The 21,042-nt window shown below is 40.7% G+C and overlaps 1 protein-coding gene across 1 annotated transcript; it reads left to right on the top strand.

Annotated features, from left to right (window-relative positions):
- Positions 1-697: 697 nt before the first annotated feature.
- tbx22 (T-box transcription factor 22) lies at positions 698-20,515 on the top strand. Its single transcript, XM_041843850.2, has 8 exons — positions 698-1,057; positions 1,476-1,692; positions 3,098-3,199; positions 5,343-5,517; positions 6,516-6,680; positions 18,343-18,407; positions 18,517-18,602; positions 19,570-20,515. The coding sequence occupies exons 1-8, from the start codon at positions 901-903 to the stop codon at positions 20,067-20,069; spliced, it is 1,467 nt and encodes a 488-aa protein (XP_041699784.2). The 5' UTR covers positions 698-900; the 3' UTR covers positions 20,070-20,515.
- Positions 20,516-21,042: the final 527 nt, after the last annotated feature.

Below are 21,042 nucleotides of genomic sequence, written 5' to 3'. Positions count from 1 at the left end.
TTAGTGAGGGCATACATTTTACCAAATAAATACATAATTTATTGGGGGCAGGTAGCTTAGTGGTTAAGAGCGTTGTGCCAGTAACCGAAAGGTCGCTGGTTCTAATCCCCGAGCCGACTAGGTGACAAATCTGTCGATGTGCCCTTGAGCAAGGAACTTAACCCTAATTGCTCCTGTAAGTCGCTCTGGATAAGAGCGTCTGCTAAATTACAAAAAAAATAAAAATACATTAAAATAATGAGAACTGATAATTGCTGTCTGTCGACGGAGAGATTGTCATCCTTAACTATGCGTAAAGTTCTGTTTGTGTGTGTGTGTGTATGTATGTGATGCCCAATAAAGGACCATTAGAGCGCCCTCCTTCTCCTACCGTGACACTGTGAAGGAGAGAGACTAGAAGCTGAGAGAGAGATTTTAAACGTCTACATTATTTTAAAACTTTTGTGAGTGTAATGTTTAGTGTTTATTTCCGTTGTTTATTTCCCTTTTTGTTTATTGTCTATTCCACTTGCTTTGGCAATGTAAACACGTTTCCCATGCCAATAAAGCCCTTTGAATTGAATTGAATTGAGAGAGAGAGAGAGAGAGAGAGAGAGAGAGAGAGAGAGAGAGAGAGAGAGAGAGGAACAGAGGAGCGTGAAAAGGAGGAAAGGGAGGAGAGAGAGGGGAGCGGAAACAGCAGGGCGGTTGACAAGGATTTAGATGCATAGTGCGCGCGCCACGGAGCCATGGGAACTCACTGGGTCAATTAGCTGCGTCTCATAGCCACAAGAACAGAAGACAGACCGACAGACCGGGGGCTCGCGGAGGCCCTGGATGAGGCGGGAAAACGGAACAGCGCACGACAAGAGTGCAGCCTTCAGGACCCCGGAGAGAGGAGACTGACCGCCTTGCGCCAGGATGCAGGGTCTGAGCTCGCGAGCCCACGCTTTCTCGGTGGAAGCACTCGTCGGTAAAACGATCAAGAGGATGAAGGAGGAGAACGGGAAGGACTCGAGCTCACCGGGAGACACAGAGACGGAGACAAGCCCCGTTCGGCAGGAGACAGAGGAACAAGGTCGGTCGAAAAAACAGTACAGTGTAATGGAGTGTTATTTTTGCTTCTTCTGAGAAGCACTGTCCAAGTTGTAAAATAGAAAACAACAACTTGTTTTGTGGCCTTGTATTGAGTTAGTAGGACTATTGATGACGCATTCCTAGCGTTTTTCACTTCAATAGTTTATCAAATGTTTTCATTAAAGGAAACAGCTGAAAGCTTACACTTAAATGGAATCAAGCCAGTAGCATTCTACATGTTCAGGAGACAACAGTTCTAATGTATCAACATTTACATTACATTTATCAACAATATAGAATGTCTTAAACTGTTCCTTTACTCAAAAAAGTATGAAAAATGTATGCACTCACTAACTGTAAGTCGCTCTGGATAAGAGCGTCTGCTAAATGACTAAAATGTAAAATGTAAATGTAAAAAGATTACCCAAAGGACCAGAGAAGGAAGGCTGGTAACACACCGAGAAGGCCGGGAGAGAGCGACTCTGAACCGGGGAGAGAAGAAAGGAGAAGACCGGGAGAGAGTGACTCTAACCCGGGTAGAGAGGAGAGAGAGGTCCGGGTGGAGCTCCAGGGGTCGGATCTGTGGACCAGGTTTCATGAGATTGGGACAGAGATGATCATTACCAAAGCGGGCAGGTAAAACTGACACCTTCACACGCCTACCAAACTGTCAAATTACAGACCTTCACACAAGCTAACTAAACTAGGTCAAACTCAGACCTTTACACATTAACACACAGTAGCCAATACACTACACTATAGACCAACACTAATCAAACTGATTTACAGTATGAGGATAATAAACATGTTGCACTTGCAAAAACATACATTATACATTTTTGTCATTTAGCAGACGCTCTTATCCAGAGCGACTTACAGTTAGTGAGTGCATACATTTTTCATACTGGCACCCCGTGGGAAACGAACCCACAACCCTGGCGTTGCAAGCGCCATGCTCTACCAAATGAGCTACAGGACTATAGCCTATTATTTGATTGATGTTACGACATCTTTACAGCTATATCTACAGTTAGAGAAGGGTATTTTCGTTTTATAAGATGACAGAGAAATTAAATGTACAATTTACTGCAGCCTTTAAACTATTGAGTGTTTATTTATTTTCACCAATAGAAAGACCGTTTTTACACAGTTGAAAAAACAACAACAGTATGTGTAGGAGGGGAAAATGCCAAAAGGGCTTGTCAAGTAGTTATTTTACAGGGTCAGTACACCCCGTAAAAAAAAAAATGAGGATACGTTTTTATCATTTTATAAAAGGCCATTGGAATTTTTTGAAATATTTTAGGGTTGCATTTTTTCATAGTAATTCTATAACTTTATATTATTTGACTCTTATCATATAATTAACAATTTGCATGCTTTATTCTTCAGGAATTGGAGCTCTGTTATTTTGTAATTACATTTATGGGTAATCTTGTAATTTAAACTCTTTGCATATTCTTTAACATTTTCACGATAACATTTTCATAAAAGCACGTTATTATATATCGGCTAAACATTTCATGACTTGTTATAAATTATATTATCTCTGTTGCTGCAAAGTTATTTTTAAACATTTGATGGTCGTTTTTATGAGAAGAGTAATACATCTCGTCAGAATGCCCTCGTGGCCTCAGAGTTTCACCTTGACTGAGGTCCGCAGCCTCTCTTTCTCTGGTCTTACATTGCCAACGAATTTAACTGACGCATCAAAACACTGATTATTTATTTATTTACATTCATCAGACGCTCTTATCCAGAGAGATTTACAGGAGCAATTAGGGTTAAGTGCCTTGCTCAAGGCCACATCGACGGATGTTTCACGTAGTCGGCTCAGGGATTAGAACCAGCGACCTTTCGGTTAATGGCACAACGCTCTTAACCACTGAGCTACCTGCCGCCCCCGATCTCTGCTTGTTTCATCAGTTCTCCACAGCAGTTGATATTTAATAACATTATGGATTAAATTAAATATGCTGTTATATGATGAGGATTTTAGCGCATGTATATCTACTTTAAACTCTGTGTGTGTTTTCTACAGGAGGATGTTCCCGTCCTTGCGCGTGAAGGTGCGTAACCTGGACCCGTGCCAGCAGTACTACATCGCCATGGACGTCATGCCCGTCGACTCCAAACGATACAGGTAGACCCTAAACGTATATGTAGCCTACAATTATAAATTGCACGAAAGGAAATTGTCTCCTATTTTAGAAACTTACTTTAAAACCAGCGCATTATTGCATTAATAGGTCTAGCCTACATGTATTTCCTTTGTTTCTTCATTTCTCTCAAATGAAGCTACAAACTCTACTCAATTTCTATACTGTAAATCAAACATTTTACCCAATTGGCCCAGCGTCGTCCGGATTTAGCCGGTGCAGGCCGTCATAGTAAATAAGAATTGGTTCTTGACTGACTTGCCTAGTTAAATAAAGGTAAAACAACTATAATAAAAAACAAACAATTCATGAGTACAGGGTGACAGCAGCGGTGCTTGGGTAAAATCACTGGGGAAGCCAAGCTAGGGGGAAAAAAGCCATATTACAACCAATGTGTTGTGATAATTGCGTTGGTTGCTCTATAACCTGTCAGTTCATATGCCTTGCTACCGTGATAGGCCTAAGGCTGAGACAATAAGTTTCAAGTTTCAATGTCACATGCACAAGTACAGTGAAATGCTGTTCTTGCAAACTCAAAACCCATCAATGCAATAATTAATAACAATTTATTTCTAAAAAAAAACACACAAAAACAAGAGAATAAAAAATTAGAAATATTAAATAAACAATACCATAGTAATTAAGCATACTATATACAGGAAATATTTAAAAAGTCAGTTCCAATACCATAGTAAGTAAGCATACTATATACAGGAAATATTTAAAAAGTCAGTTCCAATACCATAGTAAGTAAATATCATGGTCAATCTAGTCAATATTTCAGAAATGTTCGGTCCACTAAACAACTATTGATTTAGAACACCGGAGAGTTACCGCAAGTTGCAAAGAAAACAGGAGCTGCCTCCACTATTCCAGCACTATTTCAACTTCAACATCATCAAATCACCTATACTTAGTCTAATACAGTGACAACTAAAAGATTCCAAAAACAATTTAGTAATCAATGTGAGCTAAATACTATGTGGCTGTCTACGGCACTGATTGCTGTGTGTGTTTAAGTAGAAAAAACATGTTGACTCACCCTACTTGTAGAGAAACACCAATGCCATCCTCCTCTTTCATGTTGCCTAAACGCTCTATGACTCTGTCACACAGTACACCCTTTTAGTTTTGGTTGTCCTCGGCTACCTGACTAAAACACTTGCTCGCTAGCCTAACTTCCTTTCATGGGCAATGATTAGCCAGCTAGTTAACATTAGCCTTCTACATCTAGCTACATATTGAACTTCCATCCTCTCAGTCCAGGGGCACAATGTATTAATTAATGGTTGGATCAGAATTGCCGTTATAATCATTGGCCAGGAAGGAGAATTAAGTAAAACCACAAGTCCAACTCCCTGTCTCCATCCCTGGCTAATTTAGGAAAAGGCCAATTGTAGCTAGCTGGCTAGCCACCGGAGGACAAAACACAATGAGATGCAACAATTCAATATTGTTTTATGTCAATGAGGTTTGGCTTTTGATGTGAAATCCAAACTGGCTTCCGTAAAAAAAATTGTTTTGGTGTGCAAGGACCATTCACAGTTGAGTTCACTCAGTTTAGCTCAAAGCTGATTGGCTATTATTGTATAATTTATTTATCAAGGGAGGCCAAATGATTGCTGGCTTCCCTTGCATTTAATGCTAAGGGCGGCAACAATGTCATACTCTTTTTCGCCACACAGCATCAGATAGATGGGCTACACATACAGAGACAGAGGGGGCGCTGTTTCACTCACTCGGATGCTTTCTCCGGTGAGAGACATTCAGCAAATTAAAGGAACATTATGAAACACAGAGAGACGAAAGATACATTATTGTATATGTTTTTTCCCTTAATCTTGGCAATTCTTTTTGGGTAAGCCTGGCTTTCCTTAGCATCCATGAATACACGCCACTGGAGGGTGAAGGGGTATATAAAATACAGCCTAAATATAGTGACAAAAATGTTTGACTTAGAAAGTCAGTTACTTCAGGCCAAACTCTTATGGCATAGCTTTGTAAGAGGAGAACTCTGTGGTCACAACTCATTATTAGTCTTTTCACCTGTTGTTGGTGAAGCCAACTTCTCAACTCTGTGTGGACAATAAAGTGGCAGTAGTGGATATTGTTTTCTGTTGTATTCAGGTATGTGTACCACAGCTCCCAGTGGATGGTGGCGGGAAACACAGACCACTCATGCATCGCGCCTCGCCTTTACATGCACCCCGACTCCCCGTGCGTGGGCGAGACTTGGATGCGTCAGGTGATCAGCTTCGACCGGGTCAAACTGACTAACAACGAGATGGAGGACAAGGGACACGTAGGTCACGTCTCTATTTCTGGTCTACTATCATTTCACCTGCTATGTTCTATTACAATCTGACTGCTAATCTATATGACTTTATTACACATGGCTGGAATGCTGTTTTAGCCAATCAGCATCCAGGATCCAAACTACCAGGTTTAGAAATACTATTATAATCCGGGTAGTGTGGGTCCTGGATGCTGATTGGCTGAAAGCCGTGGTATATCAGACAACATACCATGGGTATGATGCAACATTTTCTAATAATGTTGTTAACCAGTTTATAATATAATGACTTGTTTACTGTTCCAAGAATGTTGGTAACCAGTTTAAAATAGAATGACTTGTTTAGTGTTCTAATAATGCTGGTAACTAGTTTATAATAGAATGACTTGTTTAGTGTTCTAATAATGCTGGTAATTAGTTTATAATAGAATGACTTGTTTAGTGTTCTAATAATGCTGGTAACTAGTTTATAATAGAATGACCCTAACCCTAACCCTAGTTTCTAATAGCAATAAGGCTCCTCTGGGGTTTGTGGTATGTGGCCAATATATCATGACTAAGGGCTATATCCAGGGAGTCCACGTTGCCCTTAGCCATGGTGTTTCGGCCATATACAACACCTCCTTAATGCTTAATATATTCTATCACTGTATTTTATGGGTCAAGAGCAAACAATTTACTGAAAGAGGTTTCGAACTATCTGAGAAGAGAAACAGTTTTGTTAGAAAAAAGGCTATAGTCACGATGAAAGTTCTTTTAAAATGGCTACTGAATGGTGATGATGTTTGGTATGTTTGTCTGGGATTTGGGGGTTGTTATTGGTTGACCTGCTCTAAGGTCTGCACATCTTACAGACTGTATTTAATGACAGTTGGTTGTTATATAATCATGTATGAAGTTCAGAAACCTCCTAAACACAACATACATGACCAAAATGCATGTAATATCTATGTTGTGCTGATTGACATCACATTGCCATCGTTCTCTAAACAACTCTCTTGGTCCAGATCATTCTACAGTCGATGCATAAGTACAAGCCTCGCGTCCACGTGATCCGCCACGACCCCCGGCTGGACCTATCAAAGATCCCTTCGCTGCCAACTGAGGGTATGGCCAGCTTCTCATTCCCAGAGACAGAGTTCACCACCGTGACAGCCTATCAGAACCAACAGGTACATACTGTCAGCAAGTCAGAACCAATAGGTACTGCCTTAACCAATCAGAACCAACAGACAGTTACTGTGTCAGCCAATCAGAACACACAATCAGAACCAATAGGTAGTTAACTTAGTTATTGACAATATGAATGATGATTACTGCTAACACAGTAGAATGGATCAGGAGGACTGGCTTCACTGTGGTCTAAACTAGAAACTCAGTAGAATGGATCAGGAGGACTGGCTTCGCTGTGGTCTAAACTAGAAACTCAGTAAAATGGATCAGGAGGACTGGCTTCGCTGTGGTCTAAACTAGAAACTCAGTAGAATGGATCAGGAGGACTGGCTTCACTGTGGTCTAAACTAGAAACTCAGTAGAATGGATCAGGAGGACTGGCTTCACTGTGGTCTAAACTAGAAACTCAGTAGAATGGATCAGGAGGACTGGCTTCACTGTGGTCTAAATTAGAAACTCAGTAGAATGGATCAGGAGGACTGGCTTCGCTGTGGTCTAAACTAGAAACTCAGTAGAATGGATCAGGAGGACTGGCTTCACTGTGGTCTAAACTAGAACCTCAGTAGAATGGATCAGGAGGACTGGCTTCACTGTGGTCTAAACTAGAAACTCAGTAGAATGGATCAGGAGGACTGGCTTCGCTGTGGTCTAAACTAGAAACTCAGTAGAATGGATCAGGAGGACTGGCTTCGCTGTGGTCTAAACTAGAAACTCAGTAGAATGGATCAGGAGGACTGGCTTCACTGTGGTCTAAACTAGAAACTCAGTAGAATGGATCAGGAGGACTGGCTTCACTGTGGTCTAAACTAGAAACTCAGTAGAATGGATCAGGAGGACTGGCTTCACTGTGGTCTAAACTAGAAACTCAGTAGAATGGATCAGGAAGACTGGCTTCACTGTGGTCTAAACTAGAAACTCAGTAGAATGGATCAGGAGGACTGGCTTCACTGTGGTCTAAACTAGAAACTCAGTAGAATGGATCAGGAGGACTGGCTTCGCTGTGGTCTAAACTAGAAACTCAGTAGAATGGATCAGGAGGACTGGCTTCACTGTGGTCTAAACTAGAACCTCAGTAGAATGGATCAGGAGGACTGGCTTCACTGTGGTCTAAACTAGAAACTCAGTAGAATGGATCAGGAGGACTGGCTTCGCTGTGGTCTAAACTAGAAACTCAGTAAAAATGGATCAGGAGGACTGGCTTCGCTGTGGTCTAAACTAGAAACTCAGTAGAATGGATCAGGAGGACTGGCTTCACTGTGGTCTAAACTAGAAACTCAGTAGAATGGATCAGGAGGACTGGCTTCACTGTGGTCTAAACTAGAAACTCAGTAGAATGGATCAGGAGGACTGGCTTCGCTGTGGTCTAAACTAGAAACTCAGTAAAAATGGATCAGGAGGACTGGCTTCGCTGTGGTCTAAACTAGAAACTCAGTAGAATGGATCAGGAGGACTGGCTTCACTGTGGTCTAAACTAGAAACTCAGTAGAATGGATCAGGAGGACTGGCTTCGCTGTGGTCTAAACTAGAAACTCAGTAGAATGGATCAGGAGGACTGGCTTCACTGTGGTCTAAACTAGAAACTCAGTAGAATGGATCAGGAGGACTGGCTTCACTGTGGTCTAAACTAGAAACTCAGTAGAATAGATCAGGAGGACTGGCTTCACTGTGGTCTAAACTAGAAACTCAGTAGAATGGATCAGGAAGACTGGCTTCACTGTGGTCTAAACTAGAAACTCAGTAGAATGGATCAGGAAGACTGGCTTCACTGTGGTCTAAACTAGAAACTCAGTAGAATGGATCAGGAGGACTGGCTTCACTGTGGTCTAAACTAGAAACTCAGTAGAATGGATCAGGAGGACTGGCTTCGCTGTGGTCTAAACTAGAAACTCAGTAGAATGGATCAGGAGGACTGGCTTCACTGTGGTCTAAACTAGAACCTCAGTAGAATGGATCAGGAGGACTGGCTTCACTGTGGTCTAAACTAGAAACTCAGTAGAATGGATCAGGAGGACTGGCTTCACTGTGGTCTAAACTAGAAACTCAGTAGAATGGATCAGGAGGACTGGCTTCGCAGTGGTCTAAATTAGAAACTCAGTAGAATGGATCAGGAGGACTGGCTGTGTGTGTGTGTGTGTCTGTGTGTGTGTGTCTGTGTGTGTCTGTGTGTGTGTTTGTGTGTCTGTGTGTGTGTGTTTGTGTGTCTGTGTGTGTGTGTGTGTGTGTGTGTGTGTCTGTGTGTGTGTGTTTGTGTGTGTGTATGTGTGTGTCTGTGTGTGTGTGTGTGTGTGTGTGTGTGTGTGTGTGTGTGTGTGTGTGTGTGTGTGTGTGTGTGTGTGTGTGTGTGTGTCTGTGTGACCGTGGTGTTGGCTGTGGTCCCTGCAGTAACAGAAGTCTATCGGGGATTGGCAGCAGCTCTCTTCATCAGGGTCCGCTTCACTAATGCTGGACGTGTAATAATATAGAAACACACACAGACACCATCATGGTCTGTTTTACCATAGCTCCTACTAAACCAAGCTAAGGACAGTGACTGTGGAAACCATAGCTCCTACTAAACCAAGCTCAGGACAGTGACTGTGGAAACCATAGCTCTTACTAAACCAAGCTCAGGACAGTGACTGTGGAAACCATAGCTCCTACTAAACCAAGCTCAGGACATTATTCTAGAGACCAGAGAGTGACCAGGCTGGCTAAGGATGGCTGACTGTCAAACACCAACACACTCCTTGTGTGTGTGTGTATGTGTATGTGTGTATGTGTGTGTGTGTGTGTGTGTGTGTGTGTGTGTATGTATTTGTGTGTGTGTTCGAGTGTGTTCGAGTGGGTTCGAGTGTGTTCGAGTGTGTGTGTGTTCGGGTGTGTGTGTGTACTGTTTGAAATGGCTGGCTGCCAAGGTGGCTGTAAGGATTTGTAATCCCAGAGGGTGTGGCCTACAGCCTCCAGCTCCCAGCAGCCCTCAGCTCAGCGCTATAAACGGACTGAGGAGGTTGTTGTTGTCTTAACAGCTCACGCCTCCAAACACCTTACATGACTAATAACATGACATCACTGTAGCTACATTACTGCTATCATCACATCACTGTATATTACTACTATCATCACATCACTGTAGCTACATTACTACTATCATCACATCACTGTATTTACATTACTACTATCATCACATCACTATAGCTACATTACTACTATCACCACATCACTGTAGCTACATTACTACTATCATCACATCACTGTAGCTACATTACTACTATCATCACATCACTGTAGCTACATTACTACTATCATCACATCACTGTAGCTACATTACTACTATCATCACATCACTGTAGCTACATTACCACTATCATCACATCACTGTAGCTACATTACTACTATCATCACATCACTGTATATTACTAATATATTCACATCACTATAGCTACATTACTACTATCATCACATCACTGTAGCTACATTACTACTATCATCACATCACTGTAGCTACATTACTGCTATCATCACATCACTGTATATTACTACTATCATCACATCACTGTATATTACTACTATCATCACATCACTGTAGCTACATTACTACTATCATCACATCACTGTATTTACATTACTACTATCATCACATCACTATAGCTACATTACTACTATCATCACATCACTGTAGCTACATTACTACTATCATCACATCACTGTAGCTACATTACTACTATCATCACATCACTGTAGCTACATTACTACTATCATCACATCACTGTATATTACTAATATATTCACATCACTATAGCTACATTACTACTATCATCACATCACTGTATATTACTACTATATTCACATCAATGTAGCTACATTACTACTATCATCACATCACTGTATATTACTACTATCATCACATAACTGTATATTACTACTATATTCACATCACTATAGCTACATTACTACTATCATCACATCACTGTAGCTACATTACTACTATAATCACATTACTGTAGCTACATTACTACTATCGTCACATCACTGTATATTACTACTATTATCACATCACTGTATATTACTACTATCATCACATCACTGTAGCTACATTACTACTATCATCACATCACTGTATTTACATTACTACTATCATCACATCACTATAGCTACATTACTACTATCACCACATCACTGTAGCTACATTACTACTATCATCACATCACTGTAGCTGCATTACTACTATCATCACATCACTGTAGCTACATTACTACTATCATCACATCACTGTAGCTTCATTACTACTATCATCACATCACTGTAGCTACATTACTACTATCATCACATCACTGTAGCTACATTACTACTATCATCACATCACTGTATATTACTAATATATTCACATCACTATAGCTACATAACTACTATCATCACATCACTGTATATTACTACTATATTCACATCAATGTAGCTACATTACTACTATCATCACATCACTGTATATTACTACTATCATCACATCACTGTATATTACTACTATATTCACATCACTATAGCTACATTACTACTATCATCACATCACTGTAGCTACATTACTACTATAATCACATCACTGTAGCTACATTACTACTATCATCACATCACTGTATTTACATTACTACTATATTCACATAACTATAGCTAAATTACTACTATAATCACATCACTGTAGCTACATTACTACTATCATCACATCACTGTATTTACATTACTACTATATTCACATCACTATAGCTACATTACTACTATATTCATATCACTGTAACTACATTACTACTATCATCACATCACTGTATATTACTACTATCATCACATCACTATAGCTACATTACTACTATCATCATATCACTGTATATTACTACTATCATCACATCACTGTATATTACTACTATCATCACATCGCTGTATATTACTACTATCATCACATCACTATAGCTACATTACTACTATCATCAAATCACTGTATTTACATTACTACTATCAACACATCACTATAGCTACATTACTACTATCATCACATCACTGTAGCTACATTACTACTATCATCACATCACTGTAGCTACATTACTACTATCATCACATCACTGTAGCTACATTACTACTATCATCACATCACTGTAGCTACATTAATACTATCATCACATCGCTGTAGCTACATTACTACTATATTTACATCGCTGTATTTACATTACTACTATCATCACATCACTGTAGCTACATTACTACTATCATCACATCACTGTAGCTACATTACTACTATCATCACATCACTGTAGCTACATTACTACTATCATCACATCACTGTAGCTACATTACTACTATCATCACATCACTGTAGCTACATTACTACTATCATCACATCACTGTATATTACTAATATATTCACATCAATGTAGCTACATTACTACTATCATCACATCACTGTATATTACTACTATATTCACATCAATGTAGCTACATTACTACTATCATCACATCACTGTATATTACTACTATCATCACATCACTGTATATTACTACTATATTCACATCACTATAGCTACATTACTACTATCATCACATCACTGTAGCTACATTACTACTATAATCACATCACTGTAGCAACATTACTACTATCATCACATCACTGTATTTACATTACTACTATATTCACATCACTATAGCTACATTACTACTATAATCACATCACTGTAGCTACATTACTACTATCATCACATCACTGTATTTACATTACTACTATATTCACATCACTATAGCTACATTACTACTATATTCATATCACTGTAACTACATTACTACTATCATCACATCACTGTATATTACTACTATCATCACATCACTATAGCTACATTACTACTATCATCATATCACTGTATATTACTACTATCATCACATCACTGTATATTACTACTATCATCACATCACTGTATATTACTACTATCATCACATCACTGTAGCTACATTACTACTATCATCACATCACTGTAGCTACATTACTACTATAATCACATCACTGTAGCTACAGTACTGCTATCATCACATCACTGTATATAACTACTATCATCACATCACTGTATATTACTACTATATTCACATCACTGTACATTACTAATATCATCACATCACTGTAGCTACATTACTACTATCATCACATCACTGTAGCTACATTACTACTATCATCACATCACTGTAGCTACATTACTACTATATTCACATCACTGTAACTACATTACTACTATATTCACATCACTGTAGCTACATTACTACTATCATGATGTCACTGTAGCTACATTACTACTATCATCATATCAGTGTATATTACTACTATCATCACATCACTGTAGCTACATTACTACTATATTCACATCCCTGTAGCTACATTACTACTATCATCACATCACTGTAACTACATTACTACTATCATCACATCACTATAGCTACATTACTACTATCATCACATCACTGTATTAACATTACTACTATATTCACATCACTATAGCTACATTACTACTATATTCATATCACTGTAACTACATTACTACTATCATCACATCACTGTATATTACTACTATCATCACATCACTATAGCTACATTATTACTATCATCATATCACTGTATATTACTACTATCATCACATCACTGTATATTACTACTATCATCACATCACTGTAGCTACATTACTACTATCATCACATCACTGTATATTACTACTATCATCACATCACTATAGCTACATTACTACTATCATCATATCACTGTATATTACTACTATCATCACATCACTGTATATTACTACTATCATCACATCGCTGTATATTACTACTATCATCACATCACTATAGCTACATTACTACTATCATCACATCACTGTATTTACATTACTACTATCAACACATCACTATAGCTACATTACTACTATCATAACATCACTGTAGCTACATTACTACTATCATCACATCACTGTAGCTACATTACTACTATCATCACATCACTGTAGCTACATTACTACTATCATCACATCACTGTAGCTACATTACTACTATCATCACATCACTGTAGCTACATTACTACTATATTTACATCACTGTATTTACATTACTACTATCATCACATCACTGTAGCTACATTACTACTATCATCACATCACTGTAGCTACATTACTACTATCATCACATCACTGTAGCTACATTACTACTATCATCACATCACTGTAGCTACATTACTACTATCATCACATCACTGTATATTACTAATATATTCACATCAATGTAGCTACATTACTACTATCATCACATCACTGTATATTACTACTATATTCACATCAATGTAGCTACATTACTACTATCATCACATCACTGTATATTACTACTATCATCACATCACTGTATATTACTAATATATTCACATCACTATAGCTACATTACTACTATCATCACATCACTGTAGCTACATTACTACTATAATCACATCACTGTAGCTACATTACTACTATCATCACATCACTGTATTTACATTACTACTATATTCACATCACTATAGCTACATTACTACTATAATCACATCACTGTAGCTACATTACTACTATCATCACATCACTGTATTTACATTACTACTATATTCACATCACTATAGCTACATTACTACTATATTCATATCACTGTAACTACATTACTACTATCATCACATCACTGTATATTACTACTATCATCACATCACTATAGCTACATTACTACTATCATCATATCACTGTATATTACTACTATCATCACATCACTGTATATTACTACTATCATCACATCACTGTATATTACTACTATCATCACATCACTGTAGCTACATTACTACTATCATCACATCACTGTAGCTACATTACTACTATAATCACATCACTGTAGCTACAGTACTGCTATCATCACATCACTGTATATAACTACTATCATCACATCACTGTATATTACTACTATATTCACATCACTGTACATTACTAATATCATCACATCACTGTAGCTACATTACTACTATCATCACATCACTGTAGCTACATTACTACTATCATCACATCACTGTAGCTACATTACTACTATATTCACATCACTGTAACTACATTACTACTATATTCACATCACTATAGCTACATTACTACTATCATGATGTCACTGTAGCTACATTACTACTATCATCATATCAGTGTATATTACTACTATCATCACATCACTGTAGCTACATTACTACTATATTCACATCCCTGTAGCTACATTACTACTATCATCACATCACTGTAACTACATTACTACTATCATCACATCACTGTAGCTACATTACTACTATCATCTCATCACTGTATTAACATTACTACTATATTCACATCACTATAGCTACATTACTACTATATTCATATCACTGTAACTACATTACTACTATCATCACATCACTGTATATTACTACTATCATCACATCACTATAGCTACATTATTACTATCATCATATCACTGTATATTACTACTATCATCACATCACTGTATATTACTACTATCATCACATCACTGTAGCTACATTACTACTATCATCACATCACTGTAGCTACATTACTACTATAATCACGTCACTGTAGCTACAGTACTGCTATCATCACATCACTGTATATTACTACTATCATCACATCACTGTATATTACTACTATATTCACATCACTGTACATTACTACTATCATCACATCACTGTAGCTACATTACTACTATCATCACATCACTGTAGCTACATTACTACTATCATCACATCACTGTAGCTACATTACTACTATCATCACATTACTGTAGCTACATTACTAATATCATCACATCACTGTAGCTACATTACTACTATCATCACATCACTGTAGCTACATTACTACTATCATCACATCACTGTAGCTACATTACTACTATCATCACATCACTGTAGCTACATTACTACTATCATCACATCACTGTATATTACTTCTATATTCACATCACTGTAGCTACATTACTACTATCATCACATCACTGTAGCTACATTACTACTATCATCACATCACTGTAGCTACATTACTACTATCATGATGTCACTGTAGCTACATTACTACTATCATCACATCACTGTAGCTACATTACTACTATATTTACATCACTGTATTTACATTACTACTATCATCACATCACTGTAGCTACATTACTACTATATTCACATCACTATAGCTACATTACTACTATCATCACATCACTATAGCTACATTACTACTATCATCACATCACTATAGCTACATTACTACTATCATCACATCACTGTAGCTACATTACTACTATCATGATGTCACTGTAGCTACATTACTACTATCATCACATCACTATAGCTACATTACTACTATCATCACATCACTGTAGCTACATTACTACTATCATCACATCAGTGTATATTACTACTATCATCACATCACTGTAGCTACATTACTACTATATTCACATCACTGTATATTACTACTATCATCACATCACTGTATATTACTACTATCATCACATCACTGTACATTGCTACTATCATCACATCACTGTACATTACTACAATCAGACCAGCAGGGTCAAATAATAATCACAGTGGTTGTAGACAGGTCAGTACCTCAGGAGTAAATGTCAGTTGGCTTTTCATAGCCGATCATTCAGAGGTCAATACAGCAGGTGCGGTAGAGAGAGTTGAAAACAGCAGGTCTGGGACAAGGTAGCACGTCCGGTGAACAGGTCAGGGTTCCCTAGCTGCAGGCAGAACAGTTGAAACTGGAGCAGCAGCACGACCAGGTGGACTGGGGACAGCCAGGAGTCATCAGGCCAGGTGGTCCTGAGGCATGGTCCTAGGGCTCAGATCCTCCGGGAGGGAAGGGGGAGAGAGAGAATTAGAGGGAGCATACTTAAATTCACACAGGACACCAGATAAGACAGGAAAATAACACCAGATATAACAGACTGACCCTAGCCCCCCGGCACATAGACTACTGCAGCATAGATACTGGAGGCTGAGACAGGGGGGGTCGGGAGACACTGTGGCCCCGTCCGACAATTCCCCCGGACAGGGCCAACCAGGCAGGATATAACCCCACCCACTTTGCCAAAGCACAGCCCCCACACCACTAGAGGGATATCAACAGACCACCAACCTACTACCCTGAGACAAGGCTGAGTATAGCCCACGAAGATCTCCTCCACTGCATGAGCCAGAGGGGGAGCAAAACCGGACAGGAAGATCACGTCTGTGACTCAACCCACTCAAGTGACGCACCCCTCCTAGGGACGGCATGGAAAGCACCAGTAAGCCAGTGACTCAGCCCCCGTAACAGGGTCAGAGGCAGAGAATCCCAGTGGAGAGAGTGGAGCCGGCCAGGCAGAGACAGCAAGGGCAGTTCGTCTCTCCAGTGCCTTGCCGTTCACCTTTGCACCCCTGGGCCAGACTACACTCAATCATAGGACCTACTGAAGAGACGAGTCTTCAGTAAAGACTTAAAGGTCGAGACCGAGTCTGCGTCTCTCACATGGATAGGAAGACCATTCCATAAACATGGAGCTCTATAGGAGAAAGCCCTGCCTCCAGCTGTTTGCTTAGAAATCCTAGGGACAATAAGGAGGCCTGCTTCTTGTGATGATCTCCTTCCAGAGAGACATCAGGGACTGTAACATACTCTGTTTCACAGAATCATGGCTCTCTGCGGATATACTGTCCTTGTCCATACAGCCAGCTGGGTTCTCAGTACATCTCGCAGAGAGGAATCAAAAACTCTCCAGGAAGAAGAAAGGCGGAGGTGTATTTTTTATGATTAACTATTCATGGTGTGATTGTGGTAACGTACAGGAACTCAAATCCTTTTGTACACCCGACCTAGAATACCTCAATCAAATGCCTCCCGAGATAATTATTTCCGGTCATCGTCACAGACGTGTATTTTCCCCCTCAAGGAACTGCACTGGACTTTGTGCAAACTGGAAACCGCATATCCTGAGGCCGCATTTATTGTAGCTGGGGACTTTAATAAAGCAAATCTAAGGAAAACGCTACTGAAGTTCTATCAACACATTGCCTGCAGTACTCGCGCTTCAAAAACTCTCGACCATTGTTACTCTCCCTTCTGGGATGGCTACAAGGCCCTCCCCTGCCCTCCAGAGTTGGCTCTGAGAATAACATTGACATATACACACACAAAAAAAAACATGGATAGATGCCGGCATTCGCGCAAAACTGAAAGCGTGAACCACCGCATTTAACCACGGCAAGGAATATGGTTGAATTCAAACAGTCCAGTTATGCCCTCTGTAAGGCAATCAAACAGGCCAAACATCAGTACAGACACAACGGCTCAGACACGAGACGTATGTGGCACAGACTCCAGACAATCATGGAATACAAAGGGAAAACCAGCCATGTTGCAGATGCCGATTTCTTACTTCCGGACAAGCTAAACAGCTTCTTCATTCACTTAGAGGATAACACAGTGCCGCCGACGCGGGCCGCTCCCTAGGACTGTGAGCTCTCCTTCCCTGACCCCTGCTACTGGGGTCACTGTGACCAGGCAGTGACTGTGGAAACCATAGCTCCTACTAAACCATGTAGGTCATATTCCTATCCCTCTGCCTGTCCTGATCTTTTGTTTGTGCTGTCAGATCACCAAGCTGAAGATTGACAGGAACCCGTTCGCTAAGGGCTTCAGAGATCCAGGCCGGAACAGGTAAACAAACACTGCTATAGATAAACACTTCGTTAGAGCATCTACATCACACCTTATTCTCTATATAGTGCACTATTGTAACACTTCTGATCCCGCTCTCTCTGTGTAGGGGTGTGTTGGATGGGCTGCTGGAGTCCTATCCCTGGAGAAATCCCCTCAGTCTGGAGTTGAAACCTTTTACTCTACAGCTGCAAGGTGACTGGCTACTGACAGACCTACTGACAGACCTACTGACAGACCTACTGACAGACCTACTGACAGACCCACTGACAGACCCACTGACAGACCTACTGACAGACCTACTGACCTACTGACAGACCTACTGACAGACCTACTGACAGACCTACTGACAGACCTACTGACAGACCCACTGACCTACTGACAGACCTACTGACAGACCCACTGACCTACTGACAGACCTACTGACAGACCTACTGACCTACTGACAGACCTACTGACAGACCTACTGACTGACCTACTGACAGACCTACTGACCTACTGACAGACCTACTGACAGACCTAATGACCTACTGACAGACCTACTGATAGACCTACTGACCTACTGACCTACTGACAGACCTACTGACAGACCTACTGACAGACCTACTGACCTACTGACAGACCTACAGACAGACCTACTGACAGACCCACTGACCTACTCCAACACTCATTATCACATTAATAACCCTAACACTAACAACAACACTGATTATTACATTCTCTAACAACAACACACAGACAGCTAACTACAACACTATTCATTGTTTTAATAATAACAATACTGTTAACTCAATCACAGACAATACACTGTACAATACAACTCTAGTTATGGTTTTTAATCCAACTCTAGTTATGGTTATGGGCGGCAGGTAGCTTAGTGGTTAAGAGCGTTGTGCCAGTAACCGAAAGGTCGCTGGTTCTAATCCCCGAGCCGACTAGGTGAAAAATCTGTCGTTGTGCCCTTGAGCAAGGCACTTAACCCTAATCGCTCTGGATAAGAGCGTCTGCTAAATGACTAAAATGTAATGGTTGTTAATTTAACTCTAGTTATGATTGTTAATCTAACTCTAGTTATGGTTGTTAATCTAACTGTAGTTATGGTTGTTCATCTAACAAAAGGTATGGTTGTTAATCTTGTTGTGTTGTCTTGTTGTCTCATCAGGAGGGAGCTGTGGGTCTCCAGGCAACTGCACTTCTCCTCTGAAGAGCCTTGTCCCTCTCTCCTGTCCTCCATCCTCTCACCCCTTCACCCTCTCCTCCTTCTCCTGCCCCGACACCAGCCTGCACTCCTTCAGTATTCCCCTCTGCTGCAAGACCTCCCCCTTCTCCCCCTTCTCCCCCATCTCCCCCTTGCCGGCCAGACCCTACCCCTCCCCCCGGCGTTACTCCCCCCTGCCTCTCGTCCTCTCGGCCCTGCAGGGGAAGAAGGCTTCAGGCTGCAGTGCTCTGTGTCTTCAGGGGGGCGTTCCCGGACATCCTCCCAGCCTGCAGCCACACCCCCTACAGGCCCCTCCCTCTCCCCTGTACTGTCTGCACCGCTCCAGTCTACCCATCAACGCTCCCCTCGCTGCTCTCTCACGCCACGCCAAACTGGCTGACAGCACCACGGACTGTCTGCTACACCAAGCTCCCTGGCACACCACCATCAACCACTGCCTCTGACCTCTGACCTTTAACCCCTAACCCCTGACCCCTGACCCCTGACCCCTGACCCCTGACCCCTGACCCCTTGACCCTACATTTCCCTTACCCAAACCTAGCCTCAACACGTAGCCCTTATCCTGGAAACCACAGCACTGTCTCCTGCGCCAGAGAGATGGGAGAATTAGAGGGACCATTCAGTATGTTCTGGACAGACCATCACCATCTACTAAAGCTGTATCAGACCGTCATCTACTTTTTGTTATATTTCGTAACTTTTCCTACCCTTCTGCTTTAGCTCTGACTGGTTTCTTTCAGCTGCAGAGTCCAAATGTTGTTTTCTACAAGCAAGCTTTCTGTTTCCTCTGAGCTGTGTATAAATGTCCTCTGTTGTGTGTGTACATGTATAATGTACTGTGTATATCTCAGACCAAACAAACACCAATTATTATTATGCCACTTCATAAAACGCTTTAAAAACACTTTCTGTTGAATTATGGAATCAAATACTATTTTACAGCACTGTTTTGTTGGGCTGTTGGATTCAGTTACACACACACACACACACACACACACACGCACACAAACACACACAAACGCGCGCACACACACACACACACGCACACACACACACATGCACACACACACACAAACGCGTGGACACGCACACTTACACACACACAAACGCGTGGACACGCACACTTACACACACACAAGCGCGTGCACATGCACACACACACACAAGCGTGTGCACATGCACACAAACACATAAACACACAAGCGCGTGCACACGCACACGCACACACAAATCAAATGTTAATGGTCACATGCTAACCAACAGGTGTAGACTAACAGGGCCTTCAATGCAGACAGAAATAATAGTAGAGTAAAACAGGCCACCCCTGTCCTCTAGCCAGGACCAATCAGCCAGTTTCCACCCCTGTCCTCTAGCCAAGACCAATCAGCCAGTTTCCACCCCTGTCCTCTAGCCAGG

This window comes from Coregonus clupeaformis, chromosome 2 (assembly GCF_020615455.1).
Source record: "Coregonus clupeaformis isolate EN_2021a chromosome 2, ASM2061545v1, whole genome shotgun sequence".
NCBI classification, from domain to species: Eukaryota; Metazoa; Chordata; class Actinopteri; order Salmoniformes; family Salmonidae; genus Coregonus; species Coregonus clupeaformis.
This window is presented reverse-complemented; position numbering and strand designations above follow the sequence as displayed.